Source organism: Doryrhamphus excisus, linkage group LG7 (assembly GCF_037039965.1).
Source record: "Doryrhamphus excisus strain RoL-2023G ecotype Guam linkage group LG7, RoL_Dexc_Guam_v1.1, whole genome shotgun sequence".
NCBI lineage: Eukaryota > Metazoa > Chordata > Actinopteri > Syngnathiformes > Syngnathidae > Doryrhamphus > Doryrhamphus excisus.
Genome location: NC_136363.1, coordinates 22,531,160 through 22,546,617, shown reverse-complemented (window position 1 = coordinate 22,546,617; position 15,458 = coordinate 22,531,160). Strand labels below are relative to the sequence as shown.

The 15,458-nt window shown below is 44.6% G+C and overlaps 1 protein-coding gene across 1 annotated transcript; it reads right to left on the bottom strand.

Moving 5' to 3' along the window:
• Window positions 1–8,320: 8,320 nt before the first annotated feature.
• Window positions 8,321–14,411, bottom strand: LOC131108806 (uncharacterized). The gene is made up of 16 exons (XM_058060141.2): window positions 14,349–14,411; window positions 14,207–14,274; window positions 14,003–14,133; window positions 13,859–13,919; window positions 13,588–13,774; window positions 13,155–13,244; window positions 13,028–13,072; window positions 12,698–12,832; window positions 11,564–12,171; window positions 11,002–11,472; window positions 10,406–10,910; window positions 10,265–10,326; window positions 9,758–9,901; window positions 8,787–8,947; window positions 8,616–8,706; window positions 8,321–8,526 (listed from the first exon to the last, which is right to left on the bottom strand). Exons 2-16 carry the CDS (start codon window positions 14,220–14,222, stop codon window positions 8,444–8,446), a joined length of 2,790 nt encoding a protein of 929 aa, XP_057916124.2. The 5' UTR covers window positions 14,223–14,274; window positions 14,349–14,411; the 3' UTR covers window positions 8,321–8,443.
• Between the last annotated feature and the right edge of the window lie 1,047 nt (window positions 14,412–15,458).

Sequence of the window (15,458 nt, the reverse complement as noted above, 5' to 3'; positions counted from 1 at the left end):
GCGAGTGCGAGAGGAGAATGGTTGACAACTCAAACTGAACAAGGGGGGGCGGGGGGGCAGACACACACAACAAAAGAAGAAGAAAAAGCTAACAATGATCAAATCAACGGCGGCGAAGCCTGCTTACGATGCATGGTGCGCCTCCGCACTGTGACACGTCTTCAAATATTGCGGCCATAACTTTGGCTCACATCTGCAGTTTATCCTCAAAGGAAATGTTATTTGGAGCCGCTCTGCTTAGGTGTGGGCGCCGGGCGCCGGGGGCGGACGCACTGGAATGATGGCTCCCTCGGGCCTGGTGCATGACATTTATCTAAAAGCTTGTTTTTTTAATCAAATGGTTGGATGCATACGGCAACAAAAACACACCTGCCTCAAACACGAAATCAAACTCACGACGTGTTACTAAAGTTACTAAAGTATTGGGACACACCTTCCTTCATTCATCCGTCAATCAGACTCATAAGTGGTGCTGCAATTACCTTTATTATGACTCATCCCATGGACGGCTTCGCCACCACACCCCGAGCCGATGCGCATCTGTAAAGCTGAAATGGAGGGAAAGAAAAATATGCATCCGAGTAATGGCGTTCCGAGAGTGCAGTAAATGCATCATCATCGGCGTCGACCAATCGACAACATTCCCATCTATCATTCAACATTCATAACGAAAAATATTTTTTCTACGTTAAGACTCTTCTGCACTCCTCCACCCATGGAGACAAAGGGTTCACTCTGTTCATGCTGTTGTTCTATGGAATAAACGCACCCAGGTGTTGAAACCAAAGCCCAGAGTGATGGATCATTAATCATTGGTCAACAAAAATGACGCCTCTGTTAGAAAATGCAATCCAGTGACAGGACTCTCTGCAGTTGAGTAAATAAAGAGCCACACCCCCCACAGGAAATAGCGAATTGTGTGTATTGCATGTATTGCAAGATTGTTTGTTGGCCATTACTTTAGCCAGCGAAGATGACAGCAATCGATTTGACATGATTAGCAGTCTGAGACGTAATGGCGGCCCTCATCCCGGGCTTTGTTTACTCTTGGAGTGCACAGAACGGCGGTCTGCAATCACCAAACGCTTGCCGACGCCTCCCGGTCCTTAAGAACACAGCGTGCCATTGATTTACCGCCCGCAGATTATAGTGGAACACCAGCAGGACCCAAAAGGATTCATTCTATTGTGTCCACATGGATTTGTATCTCCCAGAAGGAAAATGAACCCTCCAGATTCATTATGTTTCGGCTTGATAACGCTTTAAAGCTCCATTGGAGCACCTACATGAAAGCACCGTGTCGACTAACATTCGTTATCCCAAGGTCTGTCAAAATTCATCCCTTATTTGTCAGCATGCATTTATCGTAATAGCGTCAACAGCCACAATGTAAACTACTGTCAGTTAATCAGCATTAAAACATGCACCACACAGTGACTTCCTGTTCAGTGCAAAATAAGATTCAAAATCTGATAAACCCCCATTCTACACCCACTTTTTTTTTACCATGTTAGCCACTGGAAGAAAGATTTTTTGATGTTTCTGTCTGTAATTGGGTTCACTATATGACCAAAATATGCTATATTTTTATCATATTATACACATAGACGGTACAGGCAGCAAGTTAAATGAGTATCATAATATAATAATATTTATTTTTACAATACGCCGAACCAATAACAAAGGGCAAATTTGGACTTCTACACCAAAAGTAAGCACTTCCCGGTTCCTGATGCATTCCCTACCTTCCATGTGATCATGCTGCCAAAAATCGAATCCCACTGATGCTTTCCCGCCGCCAATTTGTCTCAGCAGCAAGCTGAGCCAAATGCTATTGTTGTACAGCAGGTATCCAAACGCTCCTTACATGCCAGATGGGATCTGGAATCCCCCTCAGTTGTGCCTTGGATCTGTTCTCTATTGGTCATGCCTGGAAAAGCTCTGCCAAAAGGGGAGTGAAGGGACATGTTAACTAGACGCTCGTTCAAATTTAGCGAGAAGCATGCCCTCGCTGGTCACGACACTCCTACCTTTCACCGACTCAGCTTGTTATGGGTCTCTCACTGGATTCAAACGGGTATTCTCGAGTCACTGGTCACTGACACAACCAGGAGCACCGACAGTCAGTGACACTCCAGTCTTCCTTGAGTACCTGCAAGTCAGCGAAACGTAAGACTTGGTCATGGAGCTGTGAGTCAGTGAAACTCGAGTCTTCACCGAGGACCAGGGACTCAGTGAAAGTCTAGTCTTCATCAACCTGAGAGCCAGACCAACTCAAGTCTCCGCCAAGCACCCGTGAGACGGTTAAACTTGCGTCCTCAACAACCCGTAGGTCAGTCAAAAAAGGGGAAAGGACTCGAAGATTGGACTGTTGCTTTCTCCGCAGACCTAAAAGATTCATACAAATACAGTTAGAGTAAAATTTGCACTATTACTCTATAGTTTCCTTGTGAAATGAAGCTAATGGCAGTAAGGGTGAGTAAGTGAACGACTTCATAGCAGAGTCTCGATTCAGTAAAAAACATGCACATTTTAAAAGACTCATTCATGACTCACACAAACACAGTCCTAAGTGGTTTTCATTAAGGGGGGGCTGATTGTGCTTCCAGTCTATGTTCATATTTGTTTTTCCCATGTGTCACATTAGGTAAGATTAGCCGTACTAACTAAGTGACTGAATCATAAAGTGTGAACAGTAAGCATGTTCTTACTGTAAAAGCAGCCAGCAGGAAATTATACAATGTTCTGCTTTGAAAAATGCATCTTCTCCGCTAAGGAGATGACACAATGTGCTGTTAGCATGTTGTCTGAATCATTCCATCCCTGCAGCACGGTGTCGGCTGTCCAAGAACAAACAAAGCGACAAAGGAAGAGGGAAAGAAGCGTGGTCAACATGCTGGCACTCACTGGGTTCGGACTGCAGGCATGTTGCGTGCCGCCATGGAAGGGCTGGTGGGAGCCGCAGGCTGTCTGAAATGATGTCCGCTGAGACGTTGGTGCTCTCTGAACTGAAAATGAACTTTGATGCAGGCACTGGATGTGTAATTATAGAATGCTCACCATGAGCTGACGCCATGGACCATCAGCATCTACAAGGACAGTACAAGACATGTACAAGCTATTCGTACAATGCAGGTTCAAGATCTCCAGATGAATGAAACACAGTGAATAGTCACCACTCACCACTAATGAATGACAAGGTAAGAGTAGCCATGATGAACACGTGGAATCGGAGTCACGGTGGAGACTTTGGCCTGGTCGTACATTCACCTTTTCACCTTGTTCACCATTTGATGCCGGATTGACTGATTGATTGATTGTATCACAACACTGTGGTGTGTTCAAGGACTGACAAACAAAGTGCAAAATCTCAGCAGTTGACAAAAAAAAACATTCTCAGCTGTTGGGAATGGAATATTTTCCACTCTGTTCTGGGTGGGTACTGCACATTAGGAGTCATCCTTCCTTTGGAGAAATAAATATGAGTGAATTTGCTGGAATGCGTGAGGATCTGCAGTCTTCAACGCCGTGTAGTATTGGGCATGGAGGGGGTGTCCTGCTGTATATGGTGACATACAGTAAGCACGGACGCGTGATGATGAAGATGAGGTCTGCAAACCTCATCATAGATTATGCATGAGTTCCACGAGGTGAAACAAAACACAGAGTGCCTTTTTTGTTGCCGCGCCATTCCACCGCTTCTTCAACAACAAAAAACATCAAGCTAACATTTCCTCCATGCGGAACACATTCGCTTTCGGTGCAGACTAGGGGGTGAGGGTGGGTCCCTGGGGGCTGGAGGATGGCTTGAGGTATCTGCCACTTTCATTAGAATCAAACAAGTGGATGTGGAGTCGCTGAATTTAACGCTCCGTGGCGCGGCTGGATAGACGGGAATGTGGACGATGTGCAAAACAAAAATCAATATGCTATTTTTTGTATTGTAGCTGTCCAAATGGTGGTTTTTCTCAATTACCTCGTCCATGAAACGGCAAAGACACAGGTGCCAGCCTTGTGAGGTTTTGTCAGGAAGCGATGGAGTGCAGGTGTCGCCCATCAGCGCACTGTCATCACGTTACGCAAATGAGGCAATTTAGCCCTCAAATGGATTGGAACTGTCAGCTCAAACGCTTCAATCTCATTTGAAGGGATACTCTTTGCTATCCATTGACAGACAGGAGGATTTGGTATAAAAAATTGCACTCTAATTAGTGGAAAGCTCGGTATTTTGGACTTTGATGTGTACTAAGTTACATCGAGGGACATCATATAGTCACGCTTAAACAATTCAACATGTCCGGAAAAAAACAGCACAGCTTCATCCTTCATCCTCCCTCTCTGACATGTCAACACCTGGATGTTTCCTTCATCGATTTGTTCTGTGACAGCCCGCCACAGATGAATTACTCTGAGTACTCACACCCCTCTCAGTGCTGTATTTCAATCAAGCGGCTAGCAACAAAACTAGCAATATTTTCTGCTCTTATCAGCCACTTCAAGAGACTCTTAACATGAAAGCATGTATCGTTTGTTTCAATGAACCCACTGTGGGTGCGGCTGTGGGCAATCACGCAACGCCGCTCTGGCTTCAGAAACAGACAAACATTCACTCGTATCTCGAACATATTTTGTTCTTTTCATGGTTTTTGCTGACTTTGTGTTTCCATAAAAACGAGATGCACATGCGTCACGGTCAATTATGCAAATTCACGGATGACGCCATCATCTTTCATGTATAGAAAACACAGCTGTGTGAATCTACATCATGAAAATAGCCAGCAACCTAATATTTACAATACATTTGGTGTGAATCTAAATGTATTTTTTCATGCTGACATTTTGTACATATCCATAAAGACTGATTTTCCACATTTTTGTTTTGCTCTTTTGTGTGACGTGTACCGCATGTAGTTGCTTCAGTGATTTGTGCAATTTGCAGAAAAGAGTGCAGTTTCATTAGACGCTTAAGATGTTGCCGTGGCGACTGTACATTGACTTCATATCACGTCTGTCCGAGTTCAAATAGGACAATATGTCCCAGAGTGCACCGCGACATAAATAAATCACAGCAGACAAGCAGAGGACATTACAGAAAGGAAAAGAGTAAATAAAATTCAGTGTGTGTTCTCACTCTGCAAGTTAATGCGGACGCTGAAGGCAACGAGATGACAGCCTGTTAATGGAGGCTAGCTAAAGTCACTGATGTACGTGGCATGTACAATGTTTGGGATGTACAGTAGGATGTCATACCTGCAAATATGACATCCAGGTTGTAAAAAAAAAGAGGCTCTGCCACATTAAAGCGGCTCTGATGAAAAATGTGATCATAACAACATCGGTCTGCAAGATAAAATGCAAAGCATCTTACAATGCAGCGTCACGGCGGTCGTATCAGCATGCCAAAGGGGAGCAGATGCTGAGAAGTTCCGGTGGGGGGGGTGATGACTCACGATCTGCCGCGGACTTGAAGACAAGCTGGCTGTCGTTCAACACTAATAGATAAGCCTTCCAAACGTGGCACTCTCAAGGTGATCCGCTGAGCTTTTACACAAATTGCCATCTTTATGGGCGGCGGCAGGGCCTTTTGGTGCCAAAATGGCTCCTTTGGGTGCCAGGATGAAATAAGTCCACCTCCCCGCTTGTAGACCTGCCGCTACACCCCGTCTCCAGGCACAGGTGGGCGGCCTGAAGCTAAATATAATCTCAACTAAGATTCATCTACAAGCGCTTTGACGCAGTTTTCATCTTCTTGACGCACACATCCCATCCGTCTGGCCTTGAGGGCGCCTTTCCTCGCCTCTGTCGCCAAAGTGTTCAGTTCTTTAATGTACCAGAAGCGCTGTCTTGGAGAACCGTGACCAAGTCCACCTAGTCCAGTATAAAAAGGTATAGCTTAATTCTCATAAATTTACATTTAATGCTAGTTTGTTATGACTTAATTCTTGTAAAATGAAACGTCTTTACTTGAAATATTGCTACTTATTCGCAAAAAAGGTCAACCTAAAGAGTGAGCTCCAGGGCGCCCCCTGGTGGTCCAAAGTCACCCAGCAGAGCAGTGACTAGCTACCCTAGAATGGTCTGTGTCCTACTTTTACTAGCTCATAATGATGGTAATGGTGGGTTTGATGGCTGTGCGATGAATAAAACACGGCTTTGCCCAATATGGTGAAGTGAAAATACGACTGCATCTTTTCTTACTCACTAGATGGGAAATATAAGTTCTAAGAGTGATAAATACATTGCAGTATTGGAACTCAGAGTGCATGAAGTGGCCATCGTAGAGACTTTTACACAATAAGAATGTTGGTGCCACTTTGGAGAAAACAAATGTCATGCGTCACAAGCGATACGTTATTCCCAAGAAATATGAATAAAAGCCGAGGAGAGGAAGGAAATGCAAGTCGGGGTTTGAATGCTGTGGAGCCTGAAGAGAGACAAACGGGTGTTTGTGTGGGGGAATGATTGTGTGGCATGCTAAGCGCTGCAGCTTATTTCCTCGTTGGCTCATTGACAGGCCGCTCTCATTCACACTCGCAGACGTTTCAAAGAATTTATATTTCATTGCAAACGAGCTTTTTAAAGCTAACGACACGGAGGGGTTCGGCATTGACACTTGTTGATGTCCCATGCTCATAGGTGGCTTGAGGAGTAATCATTTCACAGCATAATAATAACTTTCATAACTCTGTGATGGTGTAAATAGCTCCTAACAATAACAATAGCATGATCTTATCGCTGGAATTAAGGGGGGAGCATGGGCCCATTTGTGGTCCACAGCTTGGTTTTTATAATACATTTACTCATAAAACTACAATGGGGAAAAAAAGCAAAAAGGCGCAATGTGTTCTTAAATACATAGAAATAATTTGTTAGTACTTCAATATCAAATGGCGCCCCTCTTTGATTTTTTTGGTATGCACCCCTTGGTGGAAAAAGTTATGACAACCCTGAATTAAGGAGTAGATGGATGGATGGAAATGGATGTATGATAAGAGTTGGATGGATGGATGGATGATAGAGATGGATGGAAATGGATGTATGACAGAGATGGATGTATGATAGAGATAGATGGATTGGTAAATGGTCAACTTTCCTTCCTTACTCCTATTTGAAGAAGTTCTACTGCTTTTGTTGCTCGTTAGCGTTGTGTTTGGCCATAAAATATGCAATATGCGTTGTGTCATCTGGTGTAAACGCTCCTTTTGGGAATGTCTTCCTGTTTCTTTCTGCCTTGTCTGTTTTGGACGTAGTGGTATTTCCAGAGTGTAAACACGCCACGCCAGGACAATATTTACAGCTACACTATAGCAACTGGCTAGCGTCTGTACAAACTAAACACAGGTAGCAAAAGAAAACAACTTCTTTCTGGTCTCGTCAGTGCACAGATGCTGCGGATTTGCACATAGGCGTGCTTTATAATTAAAGATGGTGGTCAGAGCGCAGATCCTGCCGATGCACACATGACTGAATGAGCAGGCTGTTTCAGACGAAGAATACACACAATGTTTTGTTGCGTAACAATCCAACCAGTCTGAGTGTAGATGTGTGGATATTATTAGTGATGCGGCACACATTCCGTGTGTGTGTGTGTGTGTGTGTGTGTGTTATGATGCCATCTCAGGACAAAGTACATTCACAGGCAGTCAACAGGTAGCATCAAATCTTCATGCAGTCGTCCAAATGTATTTGTGGCGAGCAGCCCCAAATAAACAAATGGCAACACACACACACACACACGTATGATGTGTTGACTGTGCATCATGGACTCTTCAAAGTGGATAAAAAATAAATCATCCCTCATGAAGTAGGTCAGTAAATGTTTGATGAGGACACAATGAGTGACAAGAGTGCAAGTCTGCCACTCTTTCAATATTTTAAAAAGAGGTCTTGATGTGTAACTCGTGTCAACAGAACATTTTGGCAGGCAGAAGTGGAATATTTGTCCATACAAAATGCAGTAAACACCGTTGCTCTACTTCTTTTTAATTCAATGTCTTGCAATTGTTTCTTAATTTTTTTCTAATTATTATGAAAATATATTCACATTTTCCTACTGAGTAAAATGTGTACTATTATCCTTTTCTTTTTAATCCTTATTTTGCTTAAAACTACACAAGCACAAGTTAAATAGTGGCATTTTAACTCTTCTTTTATATTTTATAATTGAAACATCTTTAAATAAGCTGTTTCTTTCTACAGATGTGACCATGTGATGTTCTTTCATGCGACTTTTGAAGCATGTCTGAAATAAATTACAAATAAACCATACCATCAAATATTAATAATACATTTAAATCATACTAAAACCACTTTAAACATCTGACATTTTATTTTCAATTGGCATTTTGACAGAGCTAATTCACTACAAGCACAGCTACAGAAAATGTACGACGAGAGCTCAATAAGATACAGCTTGTTCTACCAAGCTTTAGACATGCATACATCAGTCCGGGCTCTCTGCCAGCACCCTGGTAAAGCACAGAACTACTGGCTGCGCCACCAGGTTCTGGATACTGTAGGCGTGGCCTGTTGGAGCACAAAGATGATGTCACTGACATGCACCTTGAAACCACGCCTCCAAATAATCCAAAAAGCAGTGTAATATGCGTTCTTACCGCATGGCACCATGAAGGACTGCCCCGCGTGCACACAGGTCTCCGTGCAGTTGATGGCCACGTTGACGGAGCTCGTTAGCAGGTTGAAAACCTTCAGGAGCAAAAAAATAAAAAAAAGTCAACAAAATGTTTTTAAGTGTAGAGATATTCTGAGATAAAGAGTCTGCTGACCGTGGTAGCGCTGTGGTCCACCCACAGGGGTTTCCTCATGAAGGAGCCCAGCAGTATCTTTCCGTGGGAGATGTTCCCACAGTGCAGGTCCTCCATGACACCCATGACTCTGCCACGGTGGGTGTACCAATCAAAGTGGTCGGGGGAGACCTTGGACGCATCTGCCAGGGCGAGGATTGTCCAAAATAAAGTGTTTTGTTGTGGACGGGTGGGAAAACCGAAATTTTTCCTTTGTTTTTTGTTCTTTTTCTGGTTTGTGAGTTGGATTCCACAGAGGTTACATACAGCACACCCATGACTCCGCACGTAGACCAACATTTTGGTGATGAATGAGGAATGCGTTTTTATGGACATTATAGTCCAGTAGGTGATGCGGCAGTTTGTATTCGGGACACACATCAAATCTTAAACACGATTTGCTTGCTGAGAATTGAAATGGAAGTTGACCATGTTCATGGCCAGTATATTTAAAAGAAATCAGCTTTTATTAATATTATCATTGTTAGTGGCACGCTCACTTGGCAACACATTCATAAATGTCATAAATAAAGGCATGAAAGTCATGAAAGTCATGAATGTGATCGCTCCTCCTGCAAGCGGATGAATTCTAGTGAAGAGTGAAGAGGCAGCACCGGCCGTCATTCCGATGACAGTTTAGTAAAATTAAAAAATAATATTAATTTCTTATTTAGATCGCAGTTTAATGTGACTGAAGATGGCCATTTTTCTTTGATTTTTTTGTGCATCCCTACTTTGTATGCACTTTGCAATATTTGTACTTTGGATGACTCAGTGTAATGATCTTTCCTGGTAGGTTATGGTTATGGTTATGGCTCACAGCAGCACATGTGGCTTTGCCGTTTACAAATACCAGGAAGTGATTTCGTTGGCGTTTTGCAAGGCGTGCAGCCTTAAACAAGCAAACACTCTGTATTTGCTAATAATGTTGTTCTTACTGTTACTCGTCTTACTTCTCAGGGTGGTGGACCACAGAACTCCCAGCCACCTGGTCAGGTTGGCTTTGTCCTTGGGCTGCAGGATGAAAGGCTTGAGGGGAGGAGCACACAGGTCACACACGGAGAGCTCGGCGGGAGCAGGCCTGGGCAATGAAGGGCCTGGAACCAAGCACAGGTTAGCGGTTTAAATTCTGCTTCTAAAAACAGGCAGCTGATTACTCGGGGCATTGCACGGGTCGCAAATAACTGCTCAGCCTGCTTGAATGAGGCGAAACCTCTTCTGAGAAAACCTGAACACTCCAGTTGGGCTCCACACAATGCCCGGAAAATACAATACCCTGGATGAATGAGAACATTCCCAGGCATGGAGATGATTGCTATGATTATTATTCCGCTCTTGAATGACGCCTAATTGAACAGTCAGTGTTTACAATGTTGGAGAACTGCAGGTTTGATTGATCTACTGTTTCATTTATGGCTAGCAGCAGCATGTGACTGAGATCCAAAGTTCTGTGGACGGACCTGTGTCCTTGTGCATCTCCAGATCAATCATGGATGACGGCCCGCTTCTGAGGATGCTAAATCTGTGCAGAAAAAAAGACCAAACTATAAGCCAGGAAGAACAAACAAGGGATGGACTGATGACACGTTTGTTTGACCTACGTGGTCTGAAAGTCCCCGCCGTCAATGCCGACTGTTGCCTGGTGGGTGTTTCTGGATGTTGGATGGTCAGGTGATTGGACTTCATTATTCTGATCCGCAGCTTCATTGCTCAGTACGACGGTGCCCTCTGTACGCGAGGAGAAAATGTTCTTAAAAGTGCCCATTGAGGATTTGATGCTCTTCGGGACCCACAGCGCCCTCTTGGCGAGCGGCGATGCAAGAGCACACCCTGCTGCAGGAGTTCTCCTTTGTTTGGACCCCGTTTTCCGCTCCTTGTGAGCCTGGGACTTCTTGGGCCTTCTGGGTAGAAGCTCGGGCGGTGACGACTCTGCGTCTTCAGATGTGCTGGTGGCCTTCCACCACTCACCCGGTGGCTTCCTGTTGCGTTTGCTGGGTTGTGGTCTGCTCAGCTGCTCCAAGGATCCTCTGGGGCTGAGAGGGACGGGGGAGTGGGAGACTTTTTTCCTGCCAGGGTGCGGATACACTCTCTGGAATGGTTGGTGCTCTGAAGTGGTGAGTGACAACAATGAAAACCAATACAAGAATGCTGCAATAATTTAAAACAGTTTAAAAAGGGTTTTAGGTGTGTAGAGTACCTGACATGTGGCTCTGGTCTCTGTGGCTCAGATCCAGAGGGCTGGAAAACAGAGGCTCCAAGTCCCGCTGTGCTACTTCCTGCTCCCGAGCGTCCATCTGCTCTGCTTCATCTCTGTTGAGTTCAATGGCGTCCGTGGCGTCTCTTCGCAGTCCATTCTTCTGCTTGACTTTTGCACCCTTGGTCTTTTTGGAGTCCTTGCTGGGTCTTTTGAAGGGCCGCTGCTTCTCTGCTTTGGCAGGTGAAAGTGCGCCAGCGCTGGCTTCCCCCCGTTTGGACTTCTTGACAGTGGGCGGCTGGTCCATGAGCTTCTCTGTGTTCTGAGGGCAGCTCAACCACCACTCTCCAGGGGGGTTTCTTTTCCTTTTCCCGAGCACCTGACATTCCTCGGGGGAACTCCCACCAGAACCCAAGTGTTTGTTTTGATCCGGCTTTCCAGCTGTTGAATCCTGGACTGGGCCCATGTCGAGTTCTGCGAGGTGGACGCAAAGACCGATAATCATTAGTCTTCACTGCAGCCATGCACATGCACAATGATGATGATGATGATGAGATAAACCTACCCGAAGGAGAACCCAGGTCTGCACGTTCCTTGCTGCTTGGCTTCTGGCAAATTCCTTTCACTTTTCCAGCTGGCCTGCTGGTCTTGAGATTGTCTCTGCTGGGCTTGGAAGACTTTAATCTCCTGACTCCGGATGACGTCTGGGCTTTCTCGTCATCCGTTTGTCTCCTGGCGGGCTCCTTCTGATGGTCCTCTGCGGTGTCGGGCAGCACTTTCTCCTGTAGGTGGGCTTTCTTTTTGCTCGAGATATCACGAGGCAGCGGCTGGGCAGCTGGAATGTCATCGGGGCTTGGAGCCTTGCTACCTCCAGTCCCCGCTGCATTCTTCTTTTTCTCTCTCTTCGTCGCTCTCTGTCCAACAGTCGGATCTTTGAGAGGCTTTCTACCAGACACGCCTGCCGACGGCTGCTTTGGCGTCCTCTCCGGCGAGCGACCCTTGGACCCTTTGTCTGTCGAGCCGTCTTTGTCACTGCTGGACCTCTTGCTCCTTTGCGGTGTGGTCGTAGATTTACTGGGGATGTTGAAATGAAAAGACACTTCGTCCTCCAGGATCAGGAAATCGTCCTCTGGTTCAAAGGGGGGATTCATTGGTGCCAAGGGCTTCTTCAGCCTGAAAAACAAGTGCGGAAGTGTGGAGCGTGTTAAAGCTTGTTTTTTACCTCCTGAGCTCTCTACAGCAGAATGACGTTGACATTGTAAATCCTGTGTCAAGTTAAAAATACAGCACAAAAATACAAAAAATGGGAACCGTTTGCAAAAATAAAAAGGCACAATTTGAAGGGAAAAAGTTCAAAATGCTAATACTAACAATTAGTGTCCCTGCACATTTTTTTATTATGGAGTCTTGTTAGCAAAGTCAACATACTGTTAACCACTGTTCATTTATTTGTATCAAATTATATGGACTCCCGCAAACAGATTTAAAATAGAAAGAGATTTAATCCCTTCCCTTCGTGTCGCTACTACTCAGTACAATAGATGGCATCATGGCTCTGTCTCTTAACACAGCTCACGGCCAATTATGCAAATTAGACAATGTCTTCATCCCCATCCCCACCATGTACACTGCACCGGTTCTTTTTGTTTAAAAAGAAATGAGGGCAAACAGTTTGGGGCGTCCGGTGAGCCAAACTCACACTGTGGCTTTGGGCTGCCCAGCGTCTCGAAGCTTGCGCAGAAAAGCTGACATGTCTTTTTTCACCTGGACGGGCGTCTCGGCTGTCAACTCCCCCTCAGGAGAGGGGAGTCGGGGCTCCTGGCGGGGTGACTGACTAATGACATAAACAACAACAGAGGGAAGGTCGTTACTGACTTGATACTTGTTTTCATTGTGGCACGCCTGTGTTTCATATATTTTCCTCATTTGATACATTTCAGCACAAATCTTCAGCAGTTCGGGTTTTTACAAATACAACACTGCCACCTGCCATTTCTCAGGAGTAACACACAAAATAAACACTACCAACCGTGACACTTTCCTTTCTCTACAGGCTGTCGGACTTTCATTGTGGCTGAAAAGAGCAGAAGTATATCACACGGTGACTTGTGAGTGGAAGCTGCTTTAAGATGTCAAAAATAAAATAAAACACTCACAGTGGGTCCACCATCCTGTTCTTGAGACTGGACGTGTGCTTGCAGAGGACAACAAGACTCGGTGGGGACTCAAAATCAGTGTGGAGATGTCTAGTGGGAATAAGAGGTTAGTCAATGCTTATATCTAATTCTAATTTAATCTAATTTCCTGCCCTCTGCGTATTTGCCAGGTACACCTGGCAATAGTACAGCATAGTAAAGGGATGATGCCACCATATTGTAAATCACCCCACTACCTCTGAAAAAACTTCACGATTTAAAATACATTATTAAATAAATTACTCATTTAGTAAATACTTTTTTCAGTAAATAACTTTACCAGACAAAATATTGGTATTGGAACGCTACTGGCTATGACGCTAGCCAAAGTTATGTTTATAAACTACTTTAAAACTAACTAACATAACAACACATTAGAGGAGTCCATTCTTACTTCTGGGAGACATCCTCGTTTGCCTTCTTGCCAGACGGAGGCTGTGTCCTCCCCGCGGCTTCTTGGCAGTCAAAGAGTATAGGCGACAGGTCTTTGTCTTTTTCATTGCTCTCCGTCTGCACAGCATCCCTGCCCATTTCAATGGGGCTGGAGGTTTTCATTGGCCCATGCCCTTTAATAGGAATGTCTGCATCGGAGATGGGTAGAAACAGGTCAGCAGATATAGAAAAACACAGAATGCTTTAGGTCAGATTGCTGACAAGTCTCTTACGGATGTGCAATTCGGGACTCAGTGGTTGTGTTGCAGGAGACAACTGAGCTTCTCTTGGAGGCTAAAGAGATACACAAATAGTGACGTTGTGCAGCAAAGCAAGGGTTGTGTGCTTCAACTTGTCAATTGAGCATTTGTGCCTACAGTTTGACATTTGGCAGGTCTTGATGCTCGACGCAGCGGGACTGGTGAAGCTGGTGAAGTCACGTCCTGGCTTTCCTCGCAATCCTCCGGCGTCAAAGATAAGGGGGGTGCCTCAACGTCAGAGACACAATCTACGCATGGAAACATGAATGATTAACATCCGGAGGGGGAGAGACTAAAAACAAATCCGACACACAAACCTACCCAAGTCATCAAACATCCTGTCCACGTCTCCCAATGACAGCTTGGGGCCCCACTTTTCTTTACGGGAACTGAAAAGACAAAACGCAAGCTCTACATTTGGTCTCCTGACAACAACACTAAAGTGTGAAGAATTGTATCTTACTTCTGTATGCTTGGCAAGTAGAAGAGCTTCCTCTTTGGTCTCTTCTGTGGACAGACATCATAAGAGATCTTAAGAGAATATTATGGAAGCACATAGAAGGGCTTTGCAGCATCTCTCGCTGGAGACTCAAAATTGTCCGTGGAGTAAAGTGGATTATAGTACAAACTATACGTGGTTTGTGGGAATATTTCAATGTAGCATGTGGTTCCGAGAAACGTCATATCGGGTATATCCGATAATTGATGGTTTCTGGTTCAATTATTTGTAATTTCTGGCAATACTGCAATAATGAGCGGTGTTCACAAAAACTTACTAACATTTTTGCAGCAGGTTCTTAAAAACAGCAGGCCATTCGTGTCCTGTAGGGAATCCTTGTTATTTTTTGTTTTTGCAGTCGGTCCGTAAGACATCAGAATATTGCTGTCATTGAGAGGATCGTAGACTGGCGTTTGAAGTACGTAATTACAGCAGAGCGCTCCTGTCTGATAGAGGATCTTTGATTCGTGTACTACAATGACTTTATATACAAAACAAGAATAATAGTGACGGTAGAGGTCCGCCCCCTGGCGCTTAGCGTCCTGGTGTAGCTACAGACAGGCAACTTCTCAGTTCGTGGAAACGTTGCGCGCTTGGTTATTCACCCAATTTCGGAAGCGAAAACACGAAGGGGAAAAACTCGTCTTACCAACACTGGATAGTCTTTCTCCATTTCAGAACGTCCCTCTTTCAGCAGGAGATGTCTTTCTTACAATGCTAACCACAACATTAGCTTTAGCTAGCTAGCTAGCTCCTGGTTACGATTCCCTGCATTTTAATAAGATATTCACTTCGCATTTACTTTAGTTTTAAAATGACTGCACGTAGAGTTGTTACATTAAAATGGTTGAGGAGCCTTTAAAATGAGTCATTACAGCCGAAAACTAATGTCTCCGGGTACTAGCATAACAACTGTAATGCTGTGGCGGAGTTCTAAATATCCCGCCGACAGCAAAGCACATCCGGCCCCGAGCTGTGTTTTGCAGGAAGCACACTGTTAAGTTGGAAGATGCTTTCTTGTCGTGACACGTTGTGTATATTTATGCAATAAAAATGTAGCATTCATTTGACTGT

What these genes read in the sequence shown, in the direction of transcription:
- LOC131108806 (XM_058060141.2), bottom strand. An exon ending in GACCTGCCAAATGTCAAACT is followed by an intron (nt 13,920 to 14,002) that starts GTAGGCACAAAT and finishes GTATCTCTTTAG; the next exon opens with CCTCCAAGAGAAGCTCAGTT. An exon ending in AACGAGGATGTCTCCCAGAA is followed by an intron (nt 13,245 to 13,587) that starts GTAAGAATGGAC and finishes TATTCCCACTAG; the next exon opens with ACATCTCCACACTGATTTTG.